The 19,550-nt window shown below is 44.7% G+C and overlaps 1 protein-coding gene across 3 annotated transcripts in view; it reads right to left on the bottom strand.

Annotated features, from left to right (window-relative positions):
• Positions 1 to 19,550, bottom strand: part of si:ch211-161h7.4 (serine/arginine repetitive matrix protein 1) — a 71,576-nt gene that overhangs the window by 17,980 nt on the left and 34,046 nt on the right. For all 3 annotated transcript variants that reach the window (XM_046355388.1, XM_046355387.1, XM_046355389.1), the window contains 4 exons: positions 4,937 to 5,237; positions 4,555 to 4,903; positions 2,572 to 3,159; positions 1,690 to 2,416 (listed from right to left, as the gene is read on the bottom strand). In XM_046355388.1, coding sequence (XP_046211344.1) covers positions 1,690 to 2,416; positions 2,572 to 3,159; positions 4,555 to 4,903; positions 4,937 to 5,237 — 1,965 coding nt within the window. The remainder of the gene's footprint in view (positions 1 to 1,689; positions 2,417 to 2,571; positions 3,160 to 4,554; positions 4,904 to 4,936; positions 5,238 to 19,550) is intronic.

Raw genomic sequence — 19,550 nt, 5'->3', positions numbered from 1 at the left:
TTCTGCCTTATTATTATTTGACCATGCTGGTCATTTATGAACATTTGAACATCTTGGTCATTTTCTGTTATAATCTCTACCCGGCACAGCCAGAAGAGGACTGGCCACCCCACATAGCCCGGTTCCTCTCTAGGTTTCTTCCTAGGTTTTGGCCTTTCTAGGGAGTTTTTCCTAGCCACCGTGCTTTTACACCTGCATTGTTTGCTGTTTGGGGTTTTAGGCTGGGTTTCTGTACAGCACTTTGAGATATCAGCTGATGTACGAAGGGCTATATAAATAAATTTGATTTGATTTGATTTGAATCAGAAGTAAAAGATGTTGAGAAGCAACAATCAGAAGTAAAAGATGTTGAGAAGCAACAATCAGAAGTAAAAGATGTTGAGAAGCAACAATCAGAAGTAAAAGATGTTGAGAAGCAACAATCAGAAGTAAAAGATGTTGAGAAGCAACAATCAGAAGTAAAAGATGTTGAGAAGCAACAATCAGAAGTAAAAGATGTTGAGAAGCAACAATCAGAAGTAAAAGATGTTGAGAAGCAACAATCAGAAGTAAAAGATGTTGAGAAACAACAGTTAGAACTAACAAAAGGTCGACCGATTATGATTCCCAATTAAAAAGATGAGAGAGGCCTGTAATTTTCATCATAGGTACACTTCAACTATTAATTTGATTGCTTTTCTGATTTTCGTGACCAAGCTACCTGATGCTAAGTGTGCTTAATGTTTTGTCATGCGATCGATAAACTCACACAAACGTTTGGATTGCTTTCGCTGTAAAGCATAATTTCAAAATCTGAGACGACAGGTGGATTAACAAAAGGCTAAACTGTGTTTTCCTATATTGCACTTGTGATTTCATGAATATGAATATTTTTAGTAATATTATTTGACTGAGGCGCTATGCTATTCTGCGGTTGCTGATGACAGCTATCCCAGGGATAGGTAGCGTCAAGAAATTAAGGTATGATTAATATGATTGTATATGTAATTCTGTGTGATTAGTTAGGTATTTAGTAAATAAATAATTAAACCCAATTCTGTATTGCTGATTCAACTTGTTAGCCAGGGTTCGTGAAGAGAACCAAGAATTTACAACTTTCAGATGAGAATGAAATAAGGTGATGATTTATATTGACTGCTAATGATGTAAAATATTACTAGGTCTTTAAGAGTTTATTCGGAAGATAACAGCTCTATAAACATTATTTCGTTGTGCCCCAACTTTCTAGTTAATTACATTTACATGATTAGCTCAACCAGGTAATATTAATTACGGAGAAAGGATTTTATAGAATAGCATGTCATATCACTTAATCCGGCATAGCCAACGACACGACAAGAAGCAACAGTCAGAAGTAACATGTAGAGAAGCAACAGTCAGAAGTAGCGTGTTGAGAAGCAACAGTCAGAAGTAGCGTGTTGAGAAGCAACAGTCAGAAGTAGCGTGTTGAGAAGCAACAGTCAGAAGTAGCGTGTTGAGAAGCAACAGTCAAAAGTAGCGTGTTGAGAAGCAACAGTCAGAAGTAGCGTGTTGAGAAGCAACAGTCAGAAATAGCGTGTTGAGAAGCAACAGTCAGAAGTAGCGTGTTGAGAACCAACAGTCAGAAGTAGCGTGTTGAGAAGCAACAGTCAAAAGTAGCGTGTTGAGAAGCAACTGTCAGAAGTTAGTAGTATTTGGGAGTGTACTTACGTGTTGTCTGAGAGTCGGTTGTTGCTTTGGGAGAACTCTCGATGTATGGTCTTCTTTTCCCCCAGCTGTCCAACAGGCTCTATGCAGACAGTACTGGCACTCAGATCCACAGGGCTGGAGCTCCTGTCACTGGTTGGGTCCTGGGAGGGGTCATTAGCTGGCCCAGAGCTGAGGCCGATGCTGGGGCTCTGGGCTGACTGCTCCTCAGGCGCTCTAGGGAATAGCGTTTTCCTCCCCAAAGTCTGCCGCGTGATGCTTCTGACCGTGGCCACCGGGAGCGCTCCTCTGCCCGAGGAGAAGACGGCGCCAATGGTGGCCAGAGAGCGCTTGACTGTCTTGGGAGCGGAGAGGTCCTTCCTCTTCAGCGGGGTCTGAACTCCTCCAGGTCGAGTTAAGGAGGTTGTGTTGCCATTCTGAGGGGGTCCAAGGAACTTACTTCTCTCCACCTTGCGAGTTTTTGGGTTTGGCTGTGGTTGAGGGGGTGAAGGTTTTTTGGGGTAAGGCTGGGGTTGTTGAGGGAGTGAAGAGGTGCTGTCAGCGTTCTCTGGGGGGTTGCTGGTGACCCACCAGTTCTCTGGAGCTTTCCTCCTCCTGCTGCGTTTCTCTGGAGCCTCCCTGGCCTGACGCACCTGCCTGCTGGGGGTAACGGTAGCAGAGTGGGGGGTAATGTCACTCTGGGGTTTACACTTGGGAGGGCGGGTATAGATCCAGTCAAACACCTTCTCACCTGAGAAGAGACATTAGCAGAACACAAAATCAACACATATTTAAATAACAGCTGTTTGAGATGACAGAGTACATATTTTGTATTTTACTAAGTTTGATTTATGAGTGAGCTATATCCACTTGAAGGAAATGGGTGGTGTTAGTATGAAGTCTTACTTGGGGTGAGTGTATGCTGTCTGAGAGGGCTGGGCATGGGACTGAGCCCCCCCAGCTCCTGTTGCTCCTCCTGCTGCTCTGCCGTAGAGGCCTCAGCCTCCTCCTCTTCTCTCTGACCTTCAGGCCTCGCTGGCTCCTCTCTACTGGTCGTCTTTTGCTTCTTAGTTCTGCCCCTCTTGGGCTTCTCTGCTTTATTTTCTGTGGTCTGATTGGACAAAGGTTTATTTTCTGCGGTTTGATTGGACGAGGGTTTCTTCTTTGCGTTCTGATTAAACAAGGGTCTTGATGTCCCCTCCTCTTGCCCTGACTCCACAGAGGAATATCTTGCTGGTTTGGTTTTTGTTTTCTTGTTATTGTGTTTGTACTTGTTTGCTGTGTGTGTATTGACTGTCTCTGTGACCTGTGTGTTGAAAGGGCTGGTGAGCCACCAGGGACCAGGCTTGATCCTCTTCCTCTTCCCTGCTAACTGGGTTAGCTGGCCGGCCTGGGAGGAGTCAGCCTCACCTGTAGGGGAGGGGCCGACCTCCTTGGCTTTACGATTGGCTGGGACCTTGACTCGTCTCTGTCCTGTCGGTGCCAACTGTAGAACTGTGGAGGAAAGACAACATCTAGCCGAGATTTTTATGTGCATTACATTTTTCCATTGATTTTTTTGTGAATATTTCTATTTTGTTGTTTATATTGTTGAGAGCAAAACATACAGTCAAAGTCCGAAGTTTACATACACCTTAGCCAAATACAGTTAAACTCAGTTTTTCACAATTCCTGACATTAAATCCTAGTAAAAATAACCCTGTTTTAGGTCAGTTAGGATCACCACTTTATTTTAATAATGTGAAATGTCAAAATAATAGTAGAGAGAATGATTTATTTCAGCTTTTATTTCTTTCATCAGAAGTTGTGGGTAAGAAGCTTACATACACGCAATTACTATTTGGTAGCATTGCCTTTAAATTGTTTAACTCGGGTCAAACGATTTAGGTAGCCTTCCACAAGCTTCCCACAATAAGTTGGGTGAATTTTGGCCCATTCCTCCTGACAGAGCTGGTGTAACCGAGTCAGGTTTGTAGACCTCCTTGCTCGCACATGCTTTTTCAGTTTTGTTTTCTAATTTTCTATAGGATTGAGGTCAGGGCTTTGTGATGGCCACTCTAATGCCTTGACTTTGTTGTCCTTAAGCCATTTTGCAACAACTTTGGAAGCATGCATGGGGTCACGGTCGCAAATGGTTCTTCCAAATGGACAAAGCTTTAACTGATGTCTTGAGATGTTGCTTCAATATATCCACCTAATTTTCCTACCTCATGATTCCATCTATTTTGTGAAGTGCACCTGTCACTCCTGCAGCAAAGCACCCCCACAAAATGATGCTGCCACCCCCGTGCTTTACGGTTGGGATGGTGTTCTTCGGCTTGCAAGCCTCCCCCTTTTTCCTCCAAACATTATGATGGTCATTATGGCCAAACAGTTCTATTTTTGCTTCATCAGTATAGAGGACAGTTCTTCAAAAAGTACGATCTTTGTCCCCATGTGCAGTTGCAAACCGTAGTCTGGTCTTGAAATATATCAACAAATACACCTCCAATTGACTCAAATGATGTCAATTAGCTTATCAGAAGCTTCTAAAGCCACGACATAATTTTCTGGAATTTTCCGAGCGGTTTAAAAGCACAGTCAACTTAGTGTATGTAAACTTCTGACCCACTGGAATTGTGATACTGTGAATTATAAGTGAAATAATATGTCTAAACAATTGTTGGAAAAATTACTTGTATCATGCACAAAGTAGATGTCCTAACCGACTTGCCAAAACCAGTTGGTAAACAAGACATTTGTGGTTGAAAAACAAGTTTTAATGTCTCCAACTTAAGTGCATGTAAACTTCAGACGTTCAACTGTATTCCTATACCTACACATGATACAACTTGAACTTGTGATGAACATTGTAGTCAAAGAAACCATTGTGATGTCAGCTGATCTTACCTGGTGAAACATCCTGGTCTGAAGCAGCTTCACTCTCCTCCTCCATGCTGACGGGCTTCTCCCCAGCTCCAGCTGACAGTCTCCTGGTTTTCCCAGACTGCAGGCCTCGTCCTCGGCTCGTCTTGGGGTTCACCTTGTTACCTTGGATACCAGCTTGGAATTGAGATATTCTGGGAACTTTCTTTTCTGTTTTGGTGCGTGCTTTTGATTGACTGGGTTTAGGCTTAGCCCCTCCTGGTTCCAGGTAACCTGCTGTCGTTGGTTCAGATAACGGGTTGTTGACCTTCTTCTTCGGGTCTTGTTCTATGTGGTCTGCCTCGACATGCCCATCACCTTGGGGACTTGAGTCCCTCTTCTTCCTGGCTGTAGACTTGGTGAGGACAGGTATGAGGGAGGAGCCTCCAGTAGCATTCTTCTCTTTAGTTTTCACTTCAGCTGTCCCTCCTGATCTCAGCTTGGCTGTATCCTTCTCTGATTGGCTTGTCTTGGTGAGTGTGTCAGCTGAGGCGTCATTATTGCTGTGTGATTGGTCCTTCTGCTGCGGTTGAGGTGTGGCTGTGGTCCTGTTGGGGTCAGTCTTCCTGCGAAGGGAGAACCAGGAAGGACCATCGTCCTCCAGGATCAGGAAGTCATCCTCCAGGTCGGTGAGAGGAGCTTTTCTCACTGGAGACGCCAGGGCTTTCCTAGGGCAGAAACACAGCATTAACCCTTTTCTAGGGCAGAAACATAGCATTAACCCTTTTCTAGGGCAGAAACACAGCATTAACCCTTTTCTAGGGCAGAAACACCGCATTAACCCTTTCCTAGGGCAGAAACACAGCATTAACCCTTTTCTAGGGCAGAAACACAGCATTAACCCTTTTCTAGGGCAGAAACACAGCATTAACCCTTTTCTAGGGCAGAAACACCGCATTAACCCTTTTCTAGGGCAGAAACACAGCATTAACCCTTTTCTAGGGCAGAAACACAGCATTAACCGTTTTCTAGGGCAGAAACACCGCATTAACCCTTTCCTAGGGCAGAAACACAGCATTAACCCTTTTCTAGGGCAGAAACACAGCATTAACCCTTTTCTAGGGCTGAACTTGTGAGAAGGTGGGAAGGATCCGTGGACACTTAAGGGACGGGTATGATGAGTGTGTTTCATTTGGTGACTTCAGAGAGGACAGGAAACACACATGACGATTAGAGGTCGACCGATTAATTAGGGCCGATTAATTAGGGCCGATTAATTAGGGCCGATTTCAAGTTTTCATAACAATCGGAAATCTTTTTTTTTTTACACCTTTATTTTACCTTTATTTAACCAGGCAAGTCAGTTAAGAACACATTCTGATTTTCAATGACGGCCTAGGAACAGTGGGTTAACTGCATCGCTCAGGGGCAGAATGACAGATTTTCACCTTGTCAGCTTGGGGGATTTGCAACCTTACAGTTAACTTGTCCAACGCTCTAACCACCTGCCTCTCATTGCACTCCACGAGGAGACGTTGTAACGGTTTTGACTTGAGGTTATTATTTATAGGGGTGCCAGGTAGGTTGTGCCTACCAGAGAAAACATTAGTTTCTCCTTTTAGTTTTGGTGGGAATGAGTCCCATCTGGTCCGTCAAGTCTACACCAATACAAAGGACGTATGTAAAAGTCAGGATGGAAATAAACTTTTCATAAACCCTTAAAACATTGAAAAGAACTTCAAAAACCATTATATTCTGTTGCGTGGGTTGTATTAGCAACAACAATGATTACACACATATATAATAATATCACAATGAGTTCTGGTTCCTCCAGAAATGTCCTGTACCTCGGGCCTAAAAAGAGTCCTGCCCGGTAAAGGAGTTCAGTGAACTCAAGTGACTTTTGTCACGCGATGTTCGTCCGTTCGTTCCGTGTAGCGTAAACCCAGTATTAAACATACAATCAATATAACAATTACTTTACCACAGAACCTTAAAGCGGATCAACTCTTAATTAAGTCCTCAACTACCACTAACTACACAAATCAAAGTATACATCACATCCAAACAAATGAAATACCGTATACAAAAAGGTGGTAGTCAGTCGGTCAGTCAGACAATCCAATCCGCCAATAGATCTCCAGCGGAGAAAGGCCACGAAGAACGGAGAGGGGTAGTCCAGGGACGCAAAGAGTGGATCCGATCCTGGGTAAACTCTCTTAGGCTACAAAACACACGTTTAACGGCAACAAAACAAACGGAATAGAGAAGCTTCGGAACTGAGGGTTGAACACATCCTCATGCACGTCTCCATCCCAACCCCACTTTCGTGCAGCTGATACTGGCTATTTAATTGGGAATTAAAGGGAAAGCGCCCTATTGGAAGGAGCTGCACTGAGACGGTTCAGAAAAATTCAGGGCCGTCACACACCCCCTCCCCTGGAAAAAGCCGACCATTGCCCTGGAAGGCACATCTTGGTCGGGGGAAACCGAGAAAGGTCTCCTCATCACTTTCCTCTACAAAAAGATTCATTACTTTTTGGAGCTCACGCTCCTCAGCTGAGGAGTCACAGGCCTTAAGGTGCGAGACTTCTGGGTCTGGGAATCCGAGAAAAGTATCCTCACTATCCTCTTCAAAGATATCCAGGACCTTGCGGCGCTCAATCGCCTCCCAATTCCTCAGCCGAGGGGTAACAGGCCTTAAGGCGTGAGACATGGACGATGCGCATATCTTCACCTGTGTCCTCTTTCACCACTCGGTAGTTCAAAGGGCCCATCTGCTCCACAATCCTATATGGTCCTTGCCATTTAGGAGCGAGCTTGGCCGAGAAGAATTGTTCAGCTTTCGAGTAAGGATGAGAGCGAAGCCACACCCGATCACGAAGCTGGAACTGCATGTCTCGTCTGTTCTTATCAATTTCTCTTCTGCTTGAGTCGAGCCTGGATCATGTTCTTTGAGACAAGAGCTCTCAAGTCATGGAGATGGCCTACCTGGTCATAGCAAGCAGCGTCTGGAGTAAGCTGCTGGGGCTGTAGCACCATATCCAAGGGTCCTCGGAGAGGACGACTTAGGTTCAGCTCTGCAGGTGTGACTCCAGTGGACTCTTGCACAGCAGAATTCAGGGCAAATCGAAACTCATGAAGGTGCTTGTCCCAGTGTTTGTGCTGGGTCCCTACATAGGAAGCAATCATTGTCTTCAAGGTTCGATTTACTCTCTCAGTGAGATTGGTCTGTGGGTGATAGGCCGTGGTCAACTTCTGCCTCAGGTTCCATCTTTGGCAGGTCTCCTCAAAGAGATCAGAGACAAATTGGGAACCTCGATCAGACAGGATGTAATCAGGCACTCCCCAGCGAGTCAGGATCTCTTTCGTAAGGATGTTAGAGACGGTCGTTGCTGTGGCCTGACGCAGGGAAAAGAGTTCCACCCACTTTGAATAGTAATCAACAAAAACAAGTATGTACACATTCTGATTGGAGCTTCTAGGAAATGGACCCATCAAATCCACTCCTAACATTTCCCAAGGTCGGGTAACCACCGTTTGCTGCAACTTGCCAGCAGGCTTTCTACCTTCTGGTTTGTACATTTGACAAACCTGACAATTTCGGATGTGTGACTTCACATCCATGCTCAGATGTGGCCAGTAGAGTAACGCTTGCAACCGCTTGTAGGTTTTGAACCTGCCCAAATGACCAGCTAATGGGTCTTCATGGAAATGTTGAAGCAGTTGTAGGCGTAGAGTTTCAGGTATGTACATTTGGTAGAGTGTTCTGTGAGGTAGTTGTACGACTCGGTAGACTTTATCTTCAATGATGGTCAGCTTTGTGGTAGGATTGACCATCTTTTCTCCATCTTCCAGGATAGTCTGGTACAAAGCCTGTACTTCTGGATCATCCTGTTGAGCTTTCCATATTGCCTCATCAGAGATGGGAAAGTCTGTTTTGGGCGAGTCTCGACTGCTTGACAGGACAGTAGCACATGTAAGATCAGGGCCACCGTTATCACAAGTAGGAGCTCTGGACAAGGCATCTGGAACAGTGTTGTATTTTCCTTTCCTGTATTCCACTGCAAATGTGAACTCTTGCAACCGTAGAGCCCATCTTATGAGTCTGGTGCTTAGTTTGTTGGTCTTGAACACCCACACAAGGGAGGAATGGTCAGTGACCACAGTGAAGTGTCTTCCCTCCAAGTAGTACCTCCACTTTTCCAAAGCCCAGACCACTGCAAGGCACTCTTGCTCTGTTGTGGAGTAGTTCCGTTCTGCTCCATTCAATGTCCGACTGGCGAACGCTAGCACTTCTTCAGTGCCAAGTCCAGTCTGTTGGACTAGGACAGCACCAAGTCCAACATCACTTGCATCAGTGTAAACAACAAAAGGGCAATCAAAGTTGGGATGACCTAAAATGGGAGGTGTGACGAGATGTCGTTTCAGGGTTTCAAAGGAAGTCTGGCACTCTGCCGTCCATTGGAATTTCGCTCCTTTTCGCTTCATCGCGTTGAGGGGTTCTGCCACCTGGGAGAAGTTCGACACAAACCGATGGTACCATCCAGCCATACCAAGGAACCGTTGAAGGGCCTTGAGTGTGGTTGGCACAGGGAAGTCTTGTACAGCCTTTGTCTTTTCAGGATCCACATGAATGCCGTCGAAAGACACAATATGGCCAAGGAACTTCAGGGAGGTTTGGCAGAAGTTGCTCTTCTTCATATTTAAGGTCAGACCAGCTTCTCTTAGCTTGTCCAACACTGCTTGAAGATCTTGAAAGTGTCTTTCTCTGTTCTGAGAGTAGATAATTATATCGTCCAGGTAGACGAAACAGATCTTCCCTTTGAGCTCACCTAACGCAATCTCCATGAGTCTTTGGAAAGTGGCAGGGGCATTCTTTAATCCAAAGGGCATCACCTTAAAGGAAAACAAGCCCTCAGCACAGACAAAAGCAGTCTTGTCCTTGCTTTCCTGGTCCATCTCAACCTGCCAATAACCACTATTGAGGTCAAGGGTAGTGAACACAACAGCGCCAGACAATGACTCCAGGATCTCATGGATGGTAGGAAGAGGATATGCATCAGTCTGAGAAACATTGTTGGTCTTCCTATAGTCCACACAAAATCTAAGACCACCAGTCTTTTTTGGGATGAGGACAACAGGAGCAGCCCAGGGAGAGGAGGAACGTTCTATTATATCTTGTGCTAACATATCATTTATGAGTCCCTTTTGGATGATTAGCTTCGCTGGGGACAAACGATATGGCTTTTGCTTAATCGGCATTTCCTGTGTAAGGAATATTTTGTGCTTCAGGAGCCTGGTGCGTCCCAGCTTTGAAGTACATACATCAGCATTATTCTGCAGCTGTTCCAACAGCCTTAACTCCTCTGGCTGTTCCAGCTGAGCTCTTCTCACAGCCTGTAAAAGGAGATCGTCAGAAGGATTATCGAGGGTTAGTGGTACCGGAGCAATGGCAGAGAAGACTGCCACATTTGAACCCCAATCATGCAACTTCATAGCTTCTGATTGGAAGAAATGCTTCTCGCTCGGATTGTATGGAAACCAGTAGCAATTGTGTGCGATATCAATCTGGACACCACTGAAGTACATGAAATCAATTCCCAACACGACAGGAAAAGCAAGGTTCCTGGTTTGTAGGATAACAGAAGGAATCATATAGGAGCGGTTACACAGGCGGAACTCTACCTCACTCCATCCAAGGGGTCGTCTAGCCTCACCATCAGCCAGATAGAGTGGACCTTCTGTCCACGGCTTCAAGTTGTATTGTGGACCGTTAACCTCCTTCCACAGTTTCTCATTGAGCAGTGTGTAGGATGACCCGGTATCCAAGATGGCTCTTCCTGTCCATGGGCCTATGGACAGGGGTAACACCAGTTGGTGCGGTATTAACTGAAAGGAAGGGGATGTCGATGGGGGGGCGTAGGCAGTGACTCTTGGGGTTTCAGCTCTGGTTAAAGCACCCAGAGAAGGATGGTCATTGCTGCGAAGAGAGTTAGGTGTGTTGGCCTGTTGTGATTTGTGGTTTCTGGAAGGGTTTACTTGATACGGTCTTGGACATGTAGCTGAAGAATGTCCCTTTTGGCTACATCTCCAACAGAACATGAGAGGGGTCTTGGCTGGAGACTCTGGCTGTTGTTGATGGTCTGGCTTGGGCAACTGTTTGGGTGTCTGTTTCTTTCTCTGGTCATATTGCTGTTGGCATTCTCTGTCCTTCTCAAACTGCTGTCCCAAGCGAACCAGTCCATCGACAGTGGTGACTCGTTCTCGGAGTTGACTGGCTAGTAGTGGGTTGATGTTCTTCAAGATCAATTTAATGACCTCTTCCTCCTCAATGCCAGGTTTCCACCTTCTGCACAGGGAGTGGTAACCGTATGCAAAGTCACGGATACTCTCTTTCTCTCCTTGTACTCGATTTCTGACTCTGTCTGCCAATTCATCTGTGTAGTCCTCAGATAGAAATGCAGAGGAAAACTTGGCCTCAAAGTCAGCCCAGGAGGTAGTGGTGAGACGTGCCACATCCCACCAGTCTCGAGCTGTCCCATGCAACACATTCCTCAATGTGGCAAGGAGTTCTTCGTCAGCCAGGGGATTGAGGGCAAGAAAGTCACGACATCTTTCTAGATACATTAGCGGATCAAGACTGTCATCTTTTTTCCCAAAGGTGGGAAATTGCAATTTAATGGGCATCGCCCTCACATGACGTCTACTCAAATCACCATGAACAAACGAGCTAGGAGGGATTGAGGAAGTAGAGGGGGAGGGCGTTATCGGACAATGAAAATGAACACCAGGATGCATGGTGGATTGCATCCTGCAAGGGGTGGCTGCAGCATGGCCTGGTCTTGGCTGTTCAGAGGTGCCAGCTTGGCCCTCAGTGGTCTGAACTGAAGTGGACACCAGGGAAACTCTGTGTAAGGAGTTGTGCCTAATGGAGGCCATGTCCACAGACACGTCATCCAACATTTTAACACAATTAGAGAGCTCTGTCTGCAAGTGGTCTACAGTGTTAACCATGGGAGAAAAAACAGAATTAACGTCCTTGAGGACCTCAGTGTGGTGATGTTGCAGGCGCCATTGGAGAGTGGCAGTGAATTGGTTTCGTTGGTAGTCAAACTGCCTGTCCAGGGCACCAGTAATTTCCCGTCTTCCACTCTCACTGAGCTCTGTCAGCATGTGGGTTAGAGTGCTCAGTGAGTTTCTGAATTCCATGGCACACTGTTGTTGCTCTTCCCTCAGACATTTGAAATTATGGTGGATAAGAGTTTGGAGATGTTGTTGAGTCCGACGAATATCAAGGATGTCACCTTGAAGTTGTAAGACTACAACCTCTGGAGATAAACCAGACAATGGAGGAAGGTTGGGTGTCAGAGGGAGGGCTAGCTCAGTACTTCCACACAGATCCATGTCAATAAGTGAGTAACTGGTTAGACCTCCTGTGGCCTGTGGCTCAGGCCGGGCATTCAGATTCCCAGGGCTCTGGCCCAAATCAACTCCATTATCTCCATTCACATTATGATTTGTATTGTCAGCTTGATGGTCAGAATGGCCCTGTGTATTCCCATTGACAGGTATGACATGGATGAGCACATTATCTTGGGGTGAATCCATTGTTTTAATTCCACACAAAATATTTGCTTTGGTTAGTTCTCAATGTTGAGCTGTCCCATCTGGGGTGCCATTTTTATGTAACGGTTTTGACTTGAGGTTATTATTTATAGGGGTGCCAGGTAGGTTGTGCCTACCAGAGAAAACATTAGTTTCTCCTTTTAGTTTGGGTGGGAATGAGTCCCATCTGGTCCGTCAAGTCTACACCAATACAAAGGACGTATGTAAAAGTCAGGATGGAAATAAACTTTTCATAAACCCTTAAAACATTGAAAAGAACTTCAAAAACAATTATATTCTGTTGCGTGGGTTGTATTAGCAACAACAATGATTACACACATATATAATAATATCACAATGAGTTCTGGTTCCTCCAGAAATGTCCTGTACCTCGGGCCTAAAAAGAGTCCTGCCCGGTAAAGGAGTTCAGTGAACTCAAGTGACTTTTGTCACGCGATGTTCGTCCGTTCGTTCCGTGTAGCGTAAACCCAGTATTAAACATACAATCAATATAACAATTACTTTACCACAGAACCTTAAAGCGGATCAACTCTTAATTAAGTCCTCAACTACCACTAACTACACAAATCAAAGTATACATCACAACCAAACAAATGAAATACCGTATACAAAAAGGTGGTAGTCAGTCGGTCAGTCAGACAATCCAATCCGCCAATAGATCTCCAGCGGAGAAAGGCCACGAAGAACGGAGAGGGGTAGTCCAGGGACGCAAAGAGTGGATCCGATCCTGGGTAAACTCTCTTAGGCTACAAAACACACGTTTAACGGCAACAAAACAAACGGAATAGAGAAGCTTCGGAACTGAGGGTTGAACACATCCTCATGCACGTCTCCATCCCAACCCCACTTTCGTGCAGCTGATACTGGCTATTTAATTGGGAATTAAAGGGAAAGCGCCCTATTGGAAGGAGCTGCACTGAGACGGTTCAGAAAAATTCAGGGCCGTCACAACGTGAATGCAGTAAGGTAAGTAAGTAATGCAGTAAGGTAAGTTGCTAGCTAGCATTAAACATATCTTATAAGAAGCAATCAATCAATCATAATCACTAGTTAACTACACATGGTTGATGATATTACTAGTTTATCTAGCTTGTCCTGCGTTGCATATAATCGATGCGGTGCGTATCGTTGCTCTAACGTGTACCTAACCATAAACATCAATGCCTTTCTTAAAATCAATACACAGAAGTATATATTTTTAAACCTGCATATTTAGCTAAAAGAAATCCAGGTTAGCAGGCAATATTAACCAGGTGAAATTGTGTCACTTCTCTTGCGTTCATTGCACGCAGTCAGGGTATATGCAACAGTTTGGGCCGTCTGGCTCGTTGCGAATTAATTTGCCAGAATTTTACATAATTATGACATAGTATTGAAGGTTGTGCAATGTAAGAGTGTCTGCTAAATGACTTAAATGTAAATGTAAATTTAGACTGATGGATGCCACCCGTTAGATAAAATACAGAACGGTTCCGTATTTCACTGAAAGAATAAACGTCTTGTTTTTGAGATGATAGTTTCCGGATTCGACCATATTAATGACCTAAGGCTCGTATTTATGTCAATAATGACCTAAGGCTCGTATTTAAGTCAATAATGACCTAAGGCTCGTATTTATGTGTCTTATTAAGTCTATGATTTGATAGAGCAGTCTGACTGAGCGATGGTAGGCAGCAGCAGGCTCGTAAGCAGTCATTCAAACAGCACATTCGTGCGTTTGCCAGCAGCTGTTTATGACTTCAAGCCTATCAACACCCGAGATTAGGCTGGTGTAACCGATGTGAAATGGCTAGCTAGTTAGCGGGGTGCGCGATAATAGCGTTTCAAACGTCACTCGCTCTGAGACTTGGAGTAGTTGTTCCCCTTGCTCTGCATGGGTAATGCTGCTTCGAGGGTTGCTGTTGTCGTTGTGTTCCTGGTTCGAGCCCAGGTAAATCAAATAAAATTTTATTTGTCACATATACATGGTTAGCAGATGTTAATGCGAGTGTAGCGGAATGCTTGTGCTTCTAGTTCCGACAATGCAGTAATAACCAACAAGTAATCTAACTAACAATTCCAAAACTACTGTCTTATACACAGTGTAAGGGGATAAAGAATATGTACATAAGGATATATAAATGAGTGATGGTACAGAGCAGCATAGGCAAGATACAGTAGATGGTATCGAGTACAGTATATACATATGAGATGAGTATGTAAACAAAGTGGCATAGTTAAAGTGGCTAGTGATACATGTATTACATAAGGATGCAGTCGATGATATAGAGTACAGTATATACGTATGCATATGAGATGAATAATGTAGGGTAAGTAACATTATATAAGGTAGCATTGTTTAACCTGTTAATCCTACTTTTTCGAACATTCTGTTAAAAATCTCGCAACATTTCAGCGCCCTGCTTCTCATGCCAGGAATATAGTATATGCATATGATTAGTATGTGTGGATAGAAAACACTCAGACGTTTCTAAAACTGGTTAAATCACGGCTGTGACTATAACAGAACGTGCGTTTCATCGAAAAGCGCAGGAAAATCTGATCACTGAAAATGGGAAAATATATCCATGCGCGACTTGAACCCATTGATAAAGGTGAACCACATTTAATGGGGCTGAGGTTGCAATACCTACAGCTTCCACACGTTGTCTAGAGTCTTGTCATTTGCCTAGGCTTTGTTTCTTGGTCAAACAGACGCAATGCAACGCATTTCTTCCGGTCTCTGACCGGATATTTTGGTTGAGAATTACCCAGACATTATTTCCAGACGGACAGCTAAAGAATATACTTCGCCTCGTGATCAATTTGATCGCTTATTAACGTTTAATAATACCTAAAGTTTTGTTTTTGTTTTGTGAAAGTTTATCGTCGACTTTTTTAATTTAAAAAAATGACGTTACGTTATAAGACTCTATTTTTTTCCGTTTATCACACGAGTGTAGCTTTAATTCAATACCCTGCATGTGTATTTTAATGAACGTTTGAGTTTTAACTAGTACTATTAGCATTTAGCGTAGCACATTTGCATTTCCAGATGTCTAGATGGGACGCCTGCGTGCCAGGTAGGAGAAAGAGGTTAAAGTGGCTAGTGATATATTTACATCATTTCCAATCAATTCCCATTATTAACCTCTTGCTTCTACCTGGCACGCAGGCGTCCCATCTAGAGCTCTGGAAATGCAAATGCGCTACGCTAAATGCTAATAGTATTAGTTAAAACTCAAACGTTCATTAAAATACACATGCAGGGTATTGAATTAAAGCTACACTCGTTGTGAATCCAGGCAACAAGTCAGATTTTTAAAATGCTTTTCGGCGAAAGCATGAGAAGCTATTATCTGATAGCATGTAACACCACAAAAGACCCGCAGGGGACGTAAACAAAATAATTAGCATATTCGGCGCTACACAAACCGCACAATAAAATATAAAACATTCATTACCTTTGACCATCTTCTTTGTTGGCACTCCTAGATGTCCCGTAATCACTATTGGGTCTTTTTTTCGATTAAATCGGTCCATATATAGCCTAGATATCGTTCTATGTAGACTGTGTGATAAATGAAAAAAAATAGCGTTTCATAACGTAACGTCATTTTTTTTAATTCAAAAAGTCGACGATAAACTTTCACAAAACACTTCAAAATACTTTTGTAATGCAACTTTAGGTATTAGTAAACATTAATAAGCGATCAAATTAATCACGAGACGTAGTGTTTTCTATAGGGATCCATCTTGAAATACAGTCCGTCTATTTCTCAACCAAAATATCCGGTCGGAGACCGGAAGAAATGGGCTGTCTCTTGTTCGTTTAACCAAGAAACAAATCCTAGGCAAATGACAAGACTGTTGACATCGTGTGGAAGCTGTAGGTACTGCAACCTCAGCCATATTTAATGTCTTTCGCCCATAACAATGGGTTGAAGCGGCAGATGGATATATTTTTCCACTTTCAGTGATCAGATTTTCCTGCACTTTTCAATGAAACGCACGTTATGTTAAAGCCACAGCCATGATTTAAACAGTTTTATAAACGTCTGAGTGTTTTCTATCCAAACATACTAATCATATGCATATACTATATTCCTGGCATGAGTAGCAGGGCGCTGAAATGTTGCGAGATTTTTAACAGAATGTTCGAAAAAGTAGGGGGTAAGCTTAACAGGTTAAAGTGGCTGGAGTTGAGTCAGTGTCAGTGTGTTGGCAGCAGCCACTCAATGTTAGTGGTGGCTATTTAACAGTCTGATGGCCTTGAGATAGAAGCTGTTTTTCAGTCTCTTGGTCCCAGCTTTGATGCACCTGTACTGACCTCGCCTTCTGGATGATAGCGGGGTGAACAGGCAGTGGCTCGGGTGGTTGATGTCCTTGATGATCTTTATGGCCTTCCTGTAACATCGGGTGGTGTAGGTGTCCTGGAGGGCACGTAGTTTGCCCCCGGTGATGCGTTGTGCAGACCTCACTACCCTCTGGAGAGCCTTACGGTTGAGGGCGGAGCAGTTGCCGTACCAGGCGGTGATACAGCCCGCCAGGATGCTCTCGATTGTGCATCTGTAGAAGTTTGTGAGTGCTTTTGGTGACAAGCCGAATTTCTTCAGCCTCCTGAGGTTGAAGAGGCGCTGCTGCGCCTTCTTCACGATGCTGTCTGTGTGAGTGGACCAATTCAGTTTGTCTGTGATGTGTATGCCGAGGAACTTAAAACTTGCTACCCTCTCCACTACTGTTCCATCGATGTGGATAGGGGGGTGTTCCCTCTGCTGTTTCCTGAAGTCCACAATCATCTCCTTAGTTTTGTTGACGTTGAGTGTGAGGTTATTTCCCTGACACCACACTCTGAGGGCCCTCACCTCCTCCCTGTAGGCCGTCTCGTCGTTGTTGGTAATCAAGCCTACCACTGTTGTGTCGTCCGCAAACTTGATGATTGAGTTGGAGGCGTGCGTGGCCACGCAGTCGTGGGTGAACAGGGAGTACAGGAGAGGGCTCAGAACGCACCCTTGTGGGGCCCCAGTGTTGAGGATCAGCGGGGAGATGTTGCCTACCCTCACCACCTGGGGGCGGCCCGTCAGGAAGTCCAGTAACCAGTTGCACAGGGCGGGGTCGAGACCCAGGGTCTCGAGCTTGATGACGAGCTTGGAGGGTACTATGGTGTTGAATGCCGAGCTGTAGTCGATGAACAGCATTCTCACATAGGTATTCCTCTTGTCCAGATGGGTTAGGGCAGTGTGCAGTGTGGTTGAGATTGCATCGTCTGTGGACCTATTTGGGCGGTAAGCAAATTGGAGTGGGTCTAGGGTGTCAGGTAGGGTGGAGGTGATATGGTCCTTGACTAGTCTCTCAAAGCACTTCATGATGACGGAAGTGAGTGCTACGGGGCGGTAGTCGTTTAGCTCAGTTACCTTAGCTTTCTTGGGAACAGGAACAATGGTGGCCCTCTTGAAGCATGTGGGAACAGCAGACTGGTATAGGGATTGATTGAATATGTCCGTAAACACACCGGCCAGCTGGTCCGCGCATGCTCTGAGGGCGCGGCTGGGGATGCCGTCTGGGCCTGCAGCCTTGCGAGGGTTAACACGTTTAAATGTCTTACTCACCTCGGCTGCAGTGAAGGAGAGACCGCATGTTTTCGTTGCAGGCCGTGTCAGTGGCACTGTATTGTCCTCAAAGCGGGCAAAAAAGTTATTTAGTCTGCCTGGGAGCAAGACATCCTGGTCCGTGACTGGGCTGGATTTCTTCCTGTAGTCCGTGATTGACTGTAGACCCTGCCACAAGCCTCTTGTGTCTGAGCCGTTGAATTGAGATTCTACTTTGTCTCTGTACTGACGCTTAGCTTGTTTGATAGCCTTGCGGAGGGAATAGCTGCACTGACTGGTTATAGTAGTGGTAATGTCTACAGTAGTAATGGTAGTGACTGGTTATAGTAGTGGTAGTGGTAATGACTGGTTATAGTAGTGGTAGTGACTGGTTATAGTTATAGTAGTGGTAGTGACTGGTTATAGTAGTAGTGGTAGTGACTACAGTAGTAGTGGTAGTGACTGGTTATAGTAGTGGTAATGTCTACAGTAGTAATGGTAGTGACTGGTTATAGTAGTGGTAGTGACTGGTTATAGTTATAGTAGTGGTAGTGTCTACAGTAGTAATGGTAGTGACTGGTTATAGTTATAGTAGTGGTAGTGACTGGTTATAGTAGTGGTAGTGTCTACAGTAGTAGTGGTAGTGACTGGTTATAGTTTTAGTAGTGGTAGTGTCTACAGTAGTAATGGTAGTGACTGGTTATAGTAGTGGTAGTGTCTACAGTAGTAATGGTAGTGTCTGGTTATAGTTATAGTAGTGGTAGTGACTGGTTATAGTAGTGGTATTGACTACAGTAGTAATGGTAGTGACTGGTTATAGTAGTGGTAGTGACTACAGTAGTAGTGGTAGTGACTGGTTATAGTAGTGGTAGTGACTGGTTATAGTAGTGGTAGTGACTGGTTATAGTAGTGGTAGTGTCTACACTCGCCTGCAGCCTTGCGAGGGTGAACACGTTTAAATGTCTTACTCACCTCGGCTGCAGTGAAGGAGAGACCGCATGTTTTCGTTGCAGGCCGTGTCAGTGGCACTGTATTGTCCTCAAAGCGGGCAAAAAAGTTATTTAGTCAGCCTGGGAGCAAGACATCCTGGTCCGTGACTGGGCTTGATTTCTTCTTGTCGTCCGTGATTGACTGTAGACCCTGCCACAAGCCTCTTGTGTCTGAGCCGTTGAATTGAGATTCTACCTTGTCTCTGTACTGACGCTTAGCTTGTTTGATTGCCTTGCGGAGGGAATAGCTCCACTGTTTGTATTCGTTCATGTTACCAGACACCTTGCCCTGATTAAAAGCAGTGGTTCACGCTTTCAGTTTCACGCGAATGCTGCCATCAATCCACGGTTTCTGGTTAGGGAATGTTTTAATCGTTGCTATGGGAATGACATCTTCAACGCACGTTCTAATGAACTCGCACACCGAATCAGCGTATTCGTCAATGTTGTTATCTGACGCAATACGGAACATATCCCAGTCCACGTGATGGAAGCAGTCTTGGAGTGTGGAATCAGCTTGGTCGGACCAGCGTTGGACAGACCTCAGCGTGGGAGCCTCTTGTTTTAGTTTCTGTCTGTAGGCAGGGATCAACAAAATGGAGTCGTGGTCAGCTTTTCCGAAAGGGGGGCGGGGCAGGGCCTTATATGCGTCGCGGAAGTTAGAGTAACAATGATCCAAGGTTTTTCCACCCCTGGTTGCGCAATCGATATGCTGATAAAATTTAGGGAGTGGCGAGGAGAGGGACGGAAGCTATACTGTTACACTGGCAATACTAAAGTGCCTATAAGAACATCCAATAGTCAAAGGTATATGAAATACAAATGGTATAGAGAGAAATAGTCCTATAATTCCTAT

Source organism: Oncorhynchus gorbuscha, linkage group LG07, assembly GCF_021184085.1.
Source record: "Oncorhynchus gorbuscha isolate QuinsamMale2020 ecotype Even-year linkage group LG07, OgorEven_v1.0, whole genome shotgun sequence".
NCBI classification, from domain to species: domain Eukaryota; kingdom Metazoa; phylum Chordata; class Actinopteri; order Salmoniformes; family Salmonidae; genus Oncorhynchus; species Oncorhynchus gorbuscha.
This window is presented reverse-complemented; position numbering and strand designations above follow the sequence as displayed.